A 13,427-nucleotide genomic window follows, 5' to 3' on the forward strand; every position below is an offset into this window, starting at 1 on the left:
TTCCTTGCATATAATCTACTATACCTTTCTGTTGCGAATGAAAGACGTAATTCTTTATGTCATTAAAATATCTTATCATTCTAAATTATTAATTGCATTTTATATAAGTGTTGATTTGTAATGAATACAACGCACTATGGGATTTGTATAACTCATCTTTTTCGATATTTTCAGTAGTTTTGAGTAAGTTCTTGTTATCGTGTTACTATGCTTTTTTTCGACGAGTAAATGAACGTATTATAAACTGCTGTTAATGATTGATATATTTTATTTATCTATTTAGTATTTATTATGTTAAGCAACATCGCTTACTCATAATTTTAGTACTGGTCAGAAATATGTTTATAGTATCATTAATATTGGTATCAAGTGCATGTATTTAAATGTGTCCACATGGGCCGTAGGCCTTTTGGAAATGTTGTAAATAAATATTGAAATCTTGAAATTCGTATATGTATATTCAAAGTAAAATGAAGTAAAGAACACTGCGAGATGACCTTCATATTAAATTTTTTTGTTGACTGTCTAATGTACTAATTTAATGAAGGAAACTTGAATTCAATATATTGTATAAAATATATGCACATAATAACGTGACATTTGCAAATGATATTTATTATTTTTTAATGACTCATAATTTTTGATATTTATGTTATTTTCCATAAAAAATAATGATTGCATCTATTTTGGGTCCTTTTGAAATATGTCCACTCTTTCCTTAACAGAACAGCAAAATCAGCGACAAACGAGTAAACTTAAAAGATCAAAAGTAAAGAAAATACACACTGTCTTCGGATAGCTGTTGTTTCATCTGTACGTAAGCTATACTTTATAAGAAGCATGCAGCACTAACACGAATCCAAACGTGATGTATCCGGAACAAAAAGTAGATAAATTGCGTGACATAGAGTTGTTTGAACAAAAGGCTATATTTTTGCAATTGGCCACCAAACATCCAGACTTCCGAACCCATATGAAATTATTTATGTGCCAATTTCATCATATTTTTTCAGGGGCCATACAAATCAACAGAAGGATGTAAGTATTAATATTAAAACATTGACATAATATAACTGTTGATAAGTCGCCATAAGAGATGTAATGATTTCAGAATAGCAATACAAAAAAGAAAACAAATAAAAACACTAACTCCAATTATAATCAGTTAAAAAAAGCTGCGGTTAAGGGAAGATTCTTCATTGTTGATAGTTGACAAAGCCAAATATCGTTATATGCTGAAGGTATAATAGTTTATCGACTAATACGAAAACACTAATTTATTTTACCAATAATAAAATGTTTAGTTTATCCATTTATTCAGTATCTCGAGAAGTGTCGTTTGCATCTATATCGTCACGCCAGGGACCCAGAAATAGCTTGAGGAACGGTGGGGAAATGTCATCGAAAATGGGTCGCGATAGACAAACGGACCCAAACGTCCGGAAAGCAGCGCTTGACCGTAACGTCGATCATATTCAGGTACCACATCATGATAGTAAAATCAAAATCAGCAGAAGATTATGCATCAGTAGCATCATCATCTAGGCCGAGGTTTTGCTCCACCTCTTTGTCATAATGATCATCAATAACATTATCATCAGCATTATTATCAGCAGGAACAGCATGAATATACACAGCATTTATAATTCGTAAAACAATGCTTTCGTTATATATGTATATCTTCTTATATATTTTTATTTATGCAACCATGTAGTAATATTCCATTTATTTTAAATAATTGGTTTACACATTCGTCATGTAATGTAAAGAAAACTATGCATTTCGCGGAACGACAAGTATCAAGTATCACTATATGAAACTAACGAATATCGTTTTTTAGAAAGTCGATGACTGGCAGGATATGTCGTTGCCGTCTATAGGAGCAGAGAGCCCCATAAAGGATCTAAGATACATACCAGTAGAGGCGCAACCAGTTTTTGTAGAAATTCGCAAACTCCTTAAGGGGCATGTTTTCGTAAGTGAAAGTCACGTGCTTTTTCATGCCGTATTCTTGTGCACAGATTTATTTGTTTTGAATTATTGTGATACTAGTACAAGAAGTACATATGTTTACTGAGAAATCTTTAATGTGTGATTCTTGTGATTTGATAGGGTTAATTCACTGGTATGGAAATCGATTACATTTACACAACTTTTTCTTCACACATAGTTTTCCTTCGTTTAAACATATACATCTTTTAATTCTACTTCTGTCTTTAATTCCCTTCGTCCATACGTTTGCCCCTCGAAGGAAAATCCCATTCATATTCTTAGATGATTAAATACTTGCTGCTGTGACTTTGATGACGTTTTCAATGTTAATCAATGGCAGTGTGAGGCTTTCTTACGACCTTAAATTCGTTAATGGATATCGGATCATTTTTGCTAAAATACCGAAAACATAATACTGTATTAACGACAAAAGTGCATATTTAACATGAAAATGATTTTTTTTTTAAAAAGTTGCACATTGTTCTGCCCTTTACCTCTTGTTAAGAGTGACGACATATTTTGTCTTAATTTATTCACTGGATTTAAAATACCAAGTGTATTTTACTGAAATCAATTAGCACGATATTCCGGTACTATAATAACTTTAAAGTACATGTACGTAAGATATCATCACTTTGGTATACATTACGATGTGAGAGCTATGCGCAACAAAAGTAGACATTTGTTAAATCAGAAAACAAACAAATAGACAAATCTAATATAACAAATGAACACAGTATTTGATCATTGAAATAAGTCATATTCTATCAAGTAATGTCGTATCTTTGACTGGTAAGACTTTCTCTTATAGGACTACACATGTTACTTGCAGAATAGTAAAAGCCTTGTTAATTTTGTAATTATTGTACACTTAACAAATCTCTTTATAGTTTCACTTGATGCAAAACTTTACGACTGTGACAAGTGCCGTCTTAAACACTGTATTCTTCCGGTGGAATACATTTTAAATAATCACAAATATTTGTAGGTTGTTATGTTTAAAATTGCACAAGTTTTTTTGTTTTGTACAGGGACTTGCGGATTTGTTGTTTGAAAATCAGCCCAACTTCAGCATTATCAGCAATGGGGCGGAGTGTATAATGATCGAAAAGAAATTCTTTTTGGAGCATGCTTCGCAGGCTCTTGTTGTTAAACTAAAGGAGGCGGTAACTACATGATGAGATCAACAATTTTAACTAGCATAGCAATAAACAGACAATATTCTTATATTCATCTACATAGTTTAACAATGAATTCTCGTCTTTAATTTGCAAAGGCACTCTGTTATAGATACTAAGTCTAACATTCATATACACACATGTTTTATATATTTCCTTAAATTGTTTTAATTACAAGCTGAAAGTAAATTACAATTGTGGTCCATCACTTGATTCTATTTTATTGACTTTGACTTTCTGATCATTTCAGACGTTTCCGTACCCTAGCAACGACGTTTTGCAAAGTAACCTTGATGGCCAAATGCGCTGGGACGCACACAAGAAAAGGACGTTAAACAAAGTGTTAAGTCACATCAAAGAAAGAAAGAGTAACGTAAACGACGCGAGATCAACGTTGCGTTTACCTAGTTTACGGTGAAGGATCGGAATGAAAATATGCAATGTATTTCTTTCATTTAAATATTAGTTTGTTTGCAATATAATATTAAAAACAAACACTTTCTTTGGAATATGATTCAAAATACATGTTAAGATTGTAAAAGTGTTCACAACATTATAGGCTTCCCTTTCCTGGTTGCGTGCAGTTGACGTTTCTTTTCTACATTAGCCTTGCGATATTGTACAACTCTTACAATAGACCAAATAGTTAACATGTTTCATAAGGCTAGCTATTGCTTGGTACATCAAACTAGCAACCTCGATGTGTAAAATGTGTATTGGTTCCTGAAGACAATAACACAATGAAAACATTTGTTTATAGTGTATCTTTTTTGGAAACTGTTTCGTTTCTATAATATTGCTCTTGTGTTTATAAGTACATAGGTTACTAAATTAATACAGTTTGCACAATCCAGCTGTTCAAAGCAAGGCATTGAACAGATGTTTTCTTTTATAATGTGCAAGATATAGGTGCACATTATTTTTAAAAAACGATAGAATAGACATTTTTAGATGTACAAACAAGTACATTTTAATTCAACGCCTACTTTGTCTATAATTATTATTATTCGTTATCGTTTATTTGATTAACAGACATGTCAATCTAAATAATACCATACACGATACCAACAGCTATGCTTATAAATAATTAATAAATGAAATCTCACAATAAATAAAATCTAAATTATTTGTAATTCTTTAAATGAACCGGTACATTTTCTCTTTCTCAAATGTATATGTTATCGTTTAGAAATTGAAGATTAACGTTAATTTGAAATATATCCATATCTATATATCTGATAGAGATATTCAAATACTGACATGCAGTTAAGCAGAATAATGCCACTTTAGTACTTTGACAATTTTTGAATTTCGTTGGCCGGTTAATAATTATTGTTTGAATTTACCAACCTCGATCAAAAATATGATATCACAAGCTTGCGATTTAAATTAGCTCGAGGGATCTTATGGATGCAGGTATTATGGCGTCATTCTGTTTGTAGGGAGCCTACAAGCAGACTTAGCGTGATGTTGCATTCCGGGCGATGATTAACCGACCGTTATAAAAGCGCGTATAAAATAAACTTATTTTTTACACAAAGGCGTTCATTTGGTAATTTTAATGTTTGCAATATGAAGCTAATAAAGCTTGAACATAAAATGTTAAACCAAATGACCCTTCGTAAAATAAGAAGTTATAATTTAATTCTTATAAATGGCAAGTCACTGAACTATTCGCCTTTCAGTACATCACTGTCGGTAAATAACATTTACATATTTTTTGGACAGGAATGCTTGATTGACCTAAAGATGCACATTTAAAAGCCATTAAATGTAGCATATCCACGAATGCATAATGCCCTAAAAGCCTTACTTCTAAATGATTATCTCAAAACAGAACACAATATTGGGTTCGCAAAATTGTTAACAAAATAGGCATGTGATATAAGAATGATAGCAATTCTAAGACCTTTAGTGGTTTTAAAGGTAGAATAGTTCACAAGAAGCGCACAACGGCCAACACTGCAATTATTCATGTTGTCGACACAAAATTCGTGTACTGCTGTTAAAACGATGTGACTGGATTAACTTCACTAAGCATCCGTAATCTTGTTGCGATCTTTGTATACAAAATATAATGGCGCTACATGACAACGAATGTATTAGGTAAAATACGTACAAGATGGTCTGTAACGTGGCAATCGATAAGTCATAATGGCAGTTCCCATACGGATGATTTTTGTTGGTTACAAACGCAGTTTATAAGGATGCAAAGAAAAATAGAATGGGTAATTATAAAAAAATCTCAGCCATTTTAGGTGTTAGCCTTTCAGTGTCAATGGTGCTTTTATGGTAAATGATCACGGTCGTTTTCGCTATCAGAACACTTAAAGATTTAAAACATTCGTTGAAAACCATGTAAAGAAAAAGAACGAAATGAAGAGCCCATTGTGTGTGTCCAAGCGCCGCGGTTTGTCAAAATAAAAGACGGCACATAGGCACCCAAAGAGCAAAAGATCACATATGGCAAAGTAAAACACCATCCAGTCCGTGCTGGAGCGCGTTCGAATGCTGCTATGTCTTAAAGGACAAGGGCGGTCCCAGTGAAGCCTACGAGAAGGTATATGATCAGATAGCTGTTAGAGTGTGACGATATGTCACGTGTGTTGTTGCGACTAGCGCCAGCACCAGCTATATGTCCTTGGATTAGTACAGTTTGTTTTCTCCGTGGGTTGTTGAGATGTTGTACACAGTACAGTATTAGCAGTAACATTAACTCCGCCATGCAATTATTGCCTAATAATAATATTTTCTTTAAATCTCGTTATCTTTTACAACAAATCAGATCTACTTTTGGAGTTATGAAGTTAAAAATTGGCAATTAGCTGATGTGAATTTACATATAATTCACGAATATTCTAACAAAAGTTTCGATTGTGAATTTATCCCGTTATTAAACATATGCCCCGGAATAAATATAATTTAGCATTCAGAAATGAAGGAAGTATTCCACTAATTATATGTATGGATGTTGTCTTCAGCGCTGATGTTTATCATTGTGCATGTGTTCATCAGATCACACAACTTTGTCATTTTAACCCACTGAGACGCGTTCTGAGAAAACTGGGCTTTATGCATGTGCGTAAAGTGTCGTCCCAGATTAGCCTGTGCAGTCCGCACAGGCTAATCAGGGACGACACTTTCCGCGTTTATGGTATTTTTCGTTTAAATGAAGTATCTTCTACACGAAACTCCAGTTAAGGCGGAATGTGTCGTCCCTGATTAGCCTGTGCGGACTGCACAGGCTAATCTGGGACGACATTTAAACCCATTGCATTAAGCCCAGTTTTCTCAGAAACAATCCTTCACGGACTTCGCTCACTTTGTTAAAATTTAGAAGCAATCAATCATGCATGTACATTTTGCTGCATTATCAGTGAAGGGCGTTAACAAACGTTCTACTATTATTTATTTTGATTTTTAATTATCCATAAATTTACCGATTGCTAAACATTTTTTCTTAAACATGGGCGTTATTTTGCTTATATATGCGTACGTTCTTTTTTTGATCAATGACAATTTGTGGATGTCTTTTTGCCGGACTGTGAACAAGCCGCTTAAAAAACATAGAAAAAAGGCCTATTGAGGCGGAATATTTTAGGAAGAGTGTGCGTTATTTTAAAATAAGTTTTTTTTGTAAAGATTCCATTCCATGAAATGGTAAAAGAAATTTTGCTGCGTTCAAATATAACAACTTACAAGATAAGTATTGATGCAGAGCATCAAAGGGCGTCGGGAATTTCAGTGTAAAAGGCACCCAATGAAGTTACATGGAATTTTTTTTTCTACTGTAAATATTAATATATTGGCCGATCATTTTTAACAAAATGGAAAAAGATACTGGTATAACCATTATCTATGATTTTGTGTTATAACCCCCAAATAACCATTATCTATGATGTTGTGTTATAACCCCCAAATAACCATTATCTATGATTTTGTGTTGTAACCCCCAAATATTCCATAGTTCATTTTTATTAACATTGGTTTCCTTTTTTTACTGGCATCCGTGTGCAATTTTCATTAATGGAACAGAACTGTGTAGGTTTAAAAAAATCTGCTTCATCTAAAAAAATGCGCATTGATAGTGTCACCTAAAAAAGTCCATACCAAAGGGTCCATACCACCTGGATAGTTATACGTGTCGCGCTTTGCGCTAATTAAGGAATGGAAAAAGTGTCACAAAATGCGCATCAACAGTGTCACCTAAAAAGTCCATACCAAAGGGTCCATACCACCTGGATAGAAATACGTGTCGCGCTTCGCGCTCTATATGTGGTTCTTAAAAAAAATCTCCGAGGAGTGCTTGACTCTATAACAACTCATTGTAACAATCAATAATACGTGTCGGGCTTCGCGCTCTTTATGTGGTAGGGATAGTACTAAGGGCCTATGATAGACAACCATAAACAACAACAAAAATACATGCATAATAGATGTGTTGTTTGCATTTATTTGTTAATATAAAAACACGTGTATTTTTTATAAGATATTTAATTGATGTAAGAAATCTGAATTCACGTTGTCACCACGCGGCATCCATTGATTTTGATAAAAATGTACTGTAAAAGTTTTAATGTGTTTACGAACCCCTCCTCCCTCTCACACATATATTTCATGGGCATAATAAAAACAAAAATTGGCTACAATACAACAGCATATTTATTTAAACTAAAATGTCTACATCAAAACAAAAAGTTAACATAGAACACAAATAAAATAATTTAATTATACAGGGGCTCGAACCTTGGACCTCTCACATGTGAAGCGAGAGTGTACCCACAACACTACGGAATCGCTTGAAAAATCACCTTCTAACTAGGACATGTAGCTGGGAACGAGATTTTGACCCATCTGGTAAAAAAAAATGACTTTTTTAGTTAGGCATATATTATAAAAGTGCTACATCTGAAAAATCAAAATCTTAAATTTGAGCATCCAATTCCTAACAAGAGGCCCATGAGGGCCTGAATCGCTCAAATGCTATGCACACTGTGCAAGTTTGGAAATAATAAGATGGAAACTGTGTACTTAAACGCGCAAACAAGGAGTATTTTCTCAAATTCAAGGGGAGATTTTTGTGTACTTATTTCTCCGATACTGCTCATATTAAATAGGATTCAAGTCCTCATTGATATAAAGATACTGTGCAAATTTGGAAATAATCGGATGAAAACTGTGGAAATAATTGCGTAAACAAGCATGATTTCAAAATTTTCTCATATTCAAGGGGAAGTCATTCTGGACTTATTGCTTCGATATTGCTCTTTTTAAACAAGGGCTGTTTGTAAAACATGAATGCCCCCCATATCGGCTGTCAGTTGTAGTGGCAGCCATTGTGTGAATACGTTTTTGGTCACTGTGACCTTGACCTTTGACCTAGTGACCTGAAAATCAATAGGAGTCATCTGCCAGTCATGATTAATGTACCTTTAAAGTTTCATGATCCTAGGCTTAATTTTTCTCGAGTTATTATTAGGAAACCATTTTACTGTTTAGAGTCACTGTGACCTTGACCTTTGACCTGAAAATTAATAGGGGTCATCTGCCAGTCATGATCAATGTACCTATGAAGTTTCATTATCCTAGGTGTAAGCATTCTTGAGTTATCATCCAGAAACCATTTTACTATTTAAAGTCACTGTGACCTTGACCTTTGACCTAGTGACCTGAAAATCAATAGGGGTCATCTGCCAGTCATGATTAATGAACCTATGAAGTTTCAAAATCCTTGGCGTAAGCATTCTTGAATTATCATCCGGAAACCATTTTACTGTTTCGAGTCACTGTGGCCTTGACCTTTGACCTAGTGACCTGAAAATCAATAGGGGTCATCTGCCAGCCATGATCAATATACCTATGAAGTTTCATGATCCTAGGCATCAGCATTCTTGAGTTATCATCCGGAAACCATTTTACTATTTCGAGTCACTGTGACCTTGACCTTTGACCTAGTGACCTAGTGACCTGAAAATCAATATGGTTGAGTCCTCATTAATATAAAGAAACTGAACAAGTTTGAAAAGAATCGGATGAAAACTGTGGACTTTATCGCGTAAACAATAAAAAGTCTAACGCACGGACGGACAAAAACCATGCCATCCCATAAACTCTTCTGGCCTTTGGCCAGTAGAGCTAAAAATGACAAAGTTATGTCAATTTTTATGTGTCATGTCATAAACGCCAAATAGCGCCATTTTTAATGAAATGATGTCTTTATTCAACAAGTATCAGTACATGTTATGTTGATCATTCGTGCTGATAATAACTCGCATATGTCGATGAACATAATTAATTACAAAATACAGAATTAATATTAGTATGATAAATGATAAATACTCGTGGTTGCCATGGAAACAAAAATGTTCTTTTTTCATATTTATTACCATTTTAAAGAATTTAAGACAAAATCATAACAGCAAAATGAAAAATATGCCCTAGACAGATATGGAATATCATAAATATGTTTATAACTAAAAAAATGTTTGCATATTTTCTTGAAATAGGTGTGTAATCAGAAATTGAACAGTTTGTATGGCTACAAATTTGAAACTAAAATAAATAACGGCTCATGATACAATTTGTGTTGTGCATCTATACTGCCAGACATTTTTTTTTATTAGCAATTATAGTTTATTCAACAATTGATAAAATTAATTAGACAAATTTAATTTAGTAACTTAACAGTTGCTATGGAAACAGTACATTTTCAATTGCATATACATGCTATGTGTTATCAACAATATATTTATAGTTAATATATTATTAAACTTAGTATCAGTGTAGATAGAAAACAAAATTCACTCATTTCATATGGAGGTTCAAAAACACGATTTTTAACTTAAACAAAATTATTGCAATCAGCAAGACATATTTAATGGCACACATCATCATAGATTGAACGTTACACTTCTCAATGTTTGTTTACCGGTAAAAATAATATACATGTATACATAATATGACTACATATTTTTACATCACATATCTTGATGTCAATATGAACTACAACAGTAATTGTGGTAGTATTTTTAGAACACATACCAGGCATACAATATAATTTATTTATTATACTGGACAGAAAATTTTATGGTGAGATCACTATGAGTGAGTTGTTCATCATTAATCATAAAACAGATTTTCATGTATCTGACTTAGTTGCAGAAACAACAAAAATGTATACATTTTATTCCCTAAACATACTTAACATGCTTAATATGTTTACTTATGGATGCCAGACTGTTAAAAAAAAACCATAAGATACACATTGTTGATATTATGTACTACAAATTCATGCATTTCAATAAAATTGTATTTTTGTTATTCCTTGATGAAAAATGACATGTTAAGTCTGGAATAAAACACTTTATCTGTTAAAAAAACAGTCAATCACAACACAATATATTGTCCATATTATCATCTACACAATGTCCAAACTGACAGTAAGATGTAAACTTGGTAAGCTCAGGTTACACCAGGATTGGCAAAATGCATTTTCGAAGATCTGCAATGATAGAAAATACATAAATAACTGATTACTTATAAGCAACCTTCTACGAACACATCAATAATACATCACATAATGGAGACAACATACTTGTCCACAATTTATTGAAATTATATTCAATATAACACGCAATATTTGTCGGTCTTCATCGTTATTTTTCTTTATAAAATTAATCTTTGCGAAAATAGCATAACAAATTATTAATAAATTTATATCATCAAGATGAAAATATTATTGTTTTGTACATAACTCTCTCTAAAATCTGTCTTTAATACATCATTAAAATTCAATTGTGTATGCTTATATGTGTAAATATTTTTCCCAAACTGAAACAACACATTTATTTCTGTTCACACTTTTTTGCCCTTTTATAAATAAACCACACGTTAACATTCCCTTTTTGAATTTACTATGCAATGTCCCTCCAGGATAAAACAATTAAAATTGAGGCCTGTAAATTATTTCTCCTCATAGGCCAGTCTGGCCTGTAAATTGTGATGGTCTTTCGCCATGTCTGCCAGACATGCACAGTGAATAGAAAATAGTCAATGTTCTAATTTAAAAAAATACAAATAATAAAAGTATAATGCTTATAAATTATTATATCATACATGTATTAATTGTTGTCACCATAGTGTTGAAGACAAGGATGAACTTTGCTGGTTACATGATAATCTCTTCCTTGGTATGACTGCTTTATCAAAAGCATAAACTGTTGTCCCTCCTGTAACATAATACATATTTCTTTAAATACATAATTCTCTGTTTTTAACAAAACATCCTTTGCATAAGATAATCTTTTTTTTGTAACACATGGACAACTGTTTAAAATCTTAACACATATAAGGTAAAAAATGCAGTTTGTTAGTCATCTTTTACTTCCAATCCAGCACTCCTCCTGAATAGAAGATGTGCCAGCGCTTATAGGTTATGGGTTGAAAACTGTAAAAAGGTGCTCAGTTTGGTGTTAATTTTTAAATTGTTTACATGGTCATATCACACTTGATAATAAAGAGCACATCCGTTGGTGTTCGCACTTTGTATTTTCGCTCAATCTGTATTTTTGGCTGAAATAAATTAATGAAGAGTTGCAGTTTAAAACAAGAATTTAAATATTTTTGAATTGATCATGAACACAGCCATTTATATGGACCTAAGAAACTAGATCATCTGACAAGAAAAGAAACATAAAAAAATATTCTAATAATTATCATCAAATAGAATGAATAACATAATACATTGCTGCCACATTGATTGTGTAGTCACTTCGAATAAATATGTTATTGCTTACATGCTATTGTGTGATTGCACAAAGTTTTGCAAAGGGGTTTTGAATGTTGATTATCAAACCCTATCCAGTTCACTTAATCTTAAAGTACATAAAGTGATAGAATAATACTGAAAGGGTAATATATGGACACAACTTTTAACGAAATGTCATCACTTTCATTATAGAAAAGTTCAACAACAAATGTTAAATTGAGAAGTGTTTTAGATATTGACAACTTTCGGGTAAAACACACAAACTTGACATAGCAATATCGTCTTAAATCTTCATTGTGACACCGGTGTACGGTCTTTTCTCCCCCTGGTCTTTTCTCCTGCTTGGACATTTCTCCCCTAGTCTTTTCTCCTCCTTATACCCTTGTCTTTTCTCATCCCAATATATTTCATACTTGGGGATTAATCTGCTACTTTTAACGCCTCCATTGATCTATTATTGTGCCCTACTGTATTGATTCAATGTATAAGCTGAGGTTTATTTAAACCATATAAAAACCATAAGAAAATACGGAAAAGTATTGTTCCCTAAACTTAATTACCATGGTTTAGGTTATTCTTCAAAATTAAACTATTGTTTTATCTCAAGAAGTGTGTTGACAAAGTACGCGAAACGGTGATCACAAGTTAAAGTCATTATGGAAACGACGTCAGCGCCAAATGGGTCAAAATCTCATTCCCAGCCACAAAGTGCCTGTAGTGTAACGGTTATCAATAAAGCAATAAACCGTGTAATCGCTGTCGTCTTGTTCAAATGAAAAAATACGCGTTAACCAAATCTCGAACAGCAAAAGTCTGCGATAATGTTAGAAAAACCACAAAATAAATATATTTTGATTATGTTTTGTTTTTATACAAAACCAGAAAGTTTCGCGTATTTGCCCAGTCCCTGTGATCTTTTCCCTGTGATCAGTTGTGGATCAGTTATTAATTAAAACAATTAGCTTTGCATTATTGGCAATAAATGTTGTAATAAATGTAATAGGCACAAATATTTACACTAATTTACACAAAAAATCACCACTCTGCAAGATATTGTTAAAACAAAAATATATACATTGATCCGTAAAATAACTTCTCCTCCCATAAGCGAAAAAAATGCATTACATACTAGTCGCCGCACTCCAGTGCGACGCCAATAAAAGCACTAACACAATCTCATATAAAAAATTAAGGTTATCAAGCAGAGAAGTTTGATGTTCTGAAACAATTTATCACAACTGCTTACTGCCACGATGACTTGTGAAATATTTAACATTCTGATATTTTAAAAATACAAATATATGTGATGCATGTGCGTAAAGTGTCGTCCCAGATTAGCCTGTGCAGTTCGCTCAGGCTAATCAGGGACGACACTTTCCGTTTTAATGGTATTTTTCGTTTAAAGGAAGTCCCTTTTTACCGAAAATCTAGTTTAAGCGGAAAGTGTCGTCCCTGATTAGCCTTACGGACTGCACAGGCTCATCTGGGAC

At 32.9% G+C, this 13,427-nt stretch overlaps 1 protein-coding gene across 1 annotated transcript in view; it reads left to right on the forward strand.

The window, feature by feature from the left end:
• Positions 1 to 4,633, forward strand: part of LOC127868549 (uncharacterized) — a 28,649-nt gene extending 24,016 nt beyond the window's left edge. The window contains exons 15-17 of the mRNA XM_052410444.1: positions 3,024 to 3,158; positions 3,421 to 3,543; positions 4,613 to 4,633. Coding sequence (XP_052266404.1) covers positions 3,024 to 3,158; positions 3,421 to 3,543; positions 4,613 to 4,633 — 279 coding nt within the window. The remainder of the gene's footprint in view (positions 1 to 3,023; positions 3,159 to 3,420; positions 3,544 to 4,612) is intronic.
• The last annotated feature ends 8,794 nt before the right edge of the window (positions 4,634 to 13,427 follow it).

This window comes from Dreissena polymorpha, chromosome 1 (genome assembly GCF_020536995.1).
Source record: "Dreissena polymorpha isolate Duluth1 chromosome 1, UMN_Dpol_1.0, whole genome shotgun sequence".
Classification (NCBI taxonomy): Eukaryota; Metazoa; Mollusca; class Bivalvia; order Myida; family Dreissenidae; genus Dreissena; species Dreissena polymorpha.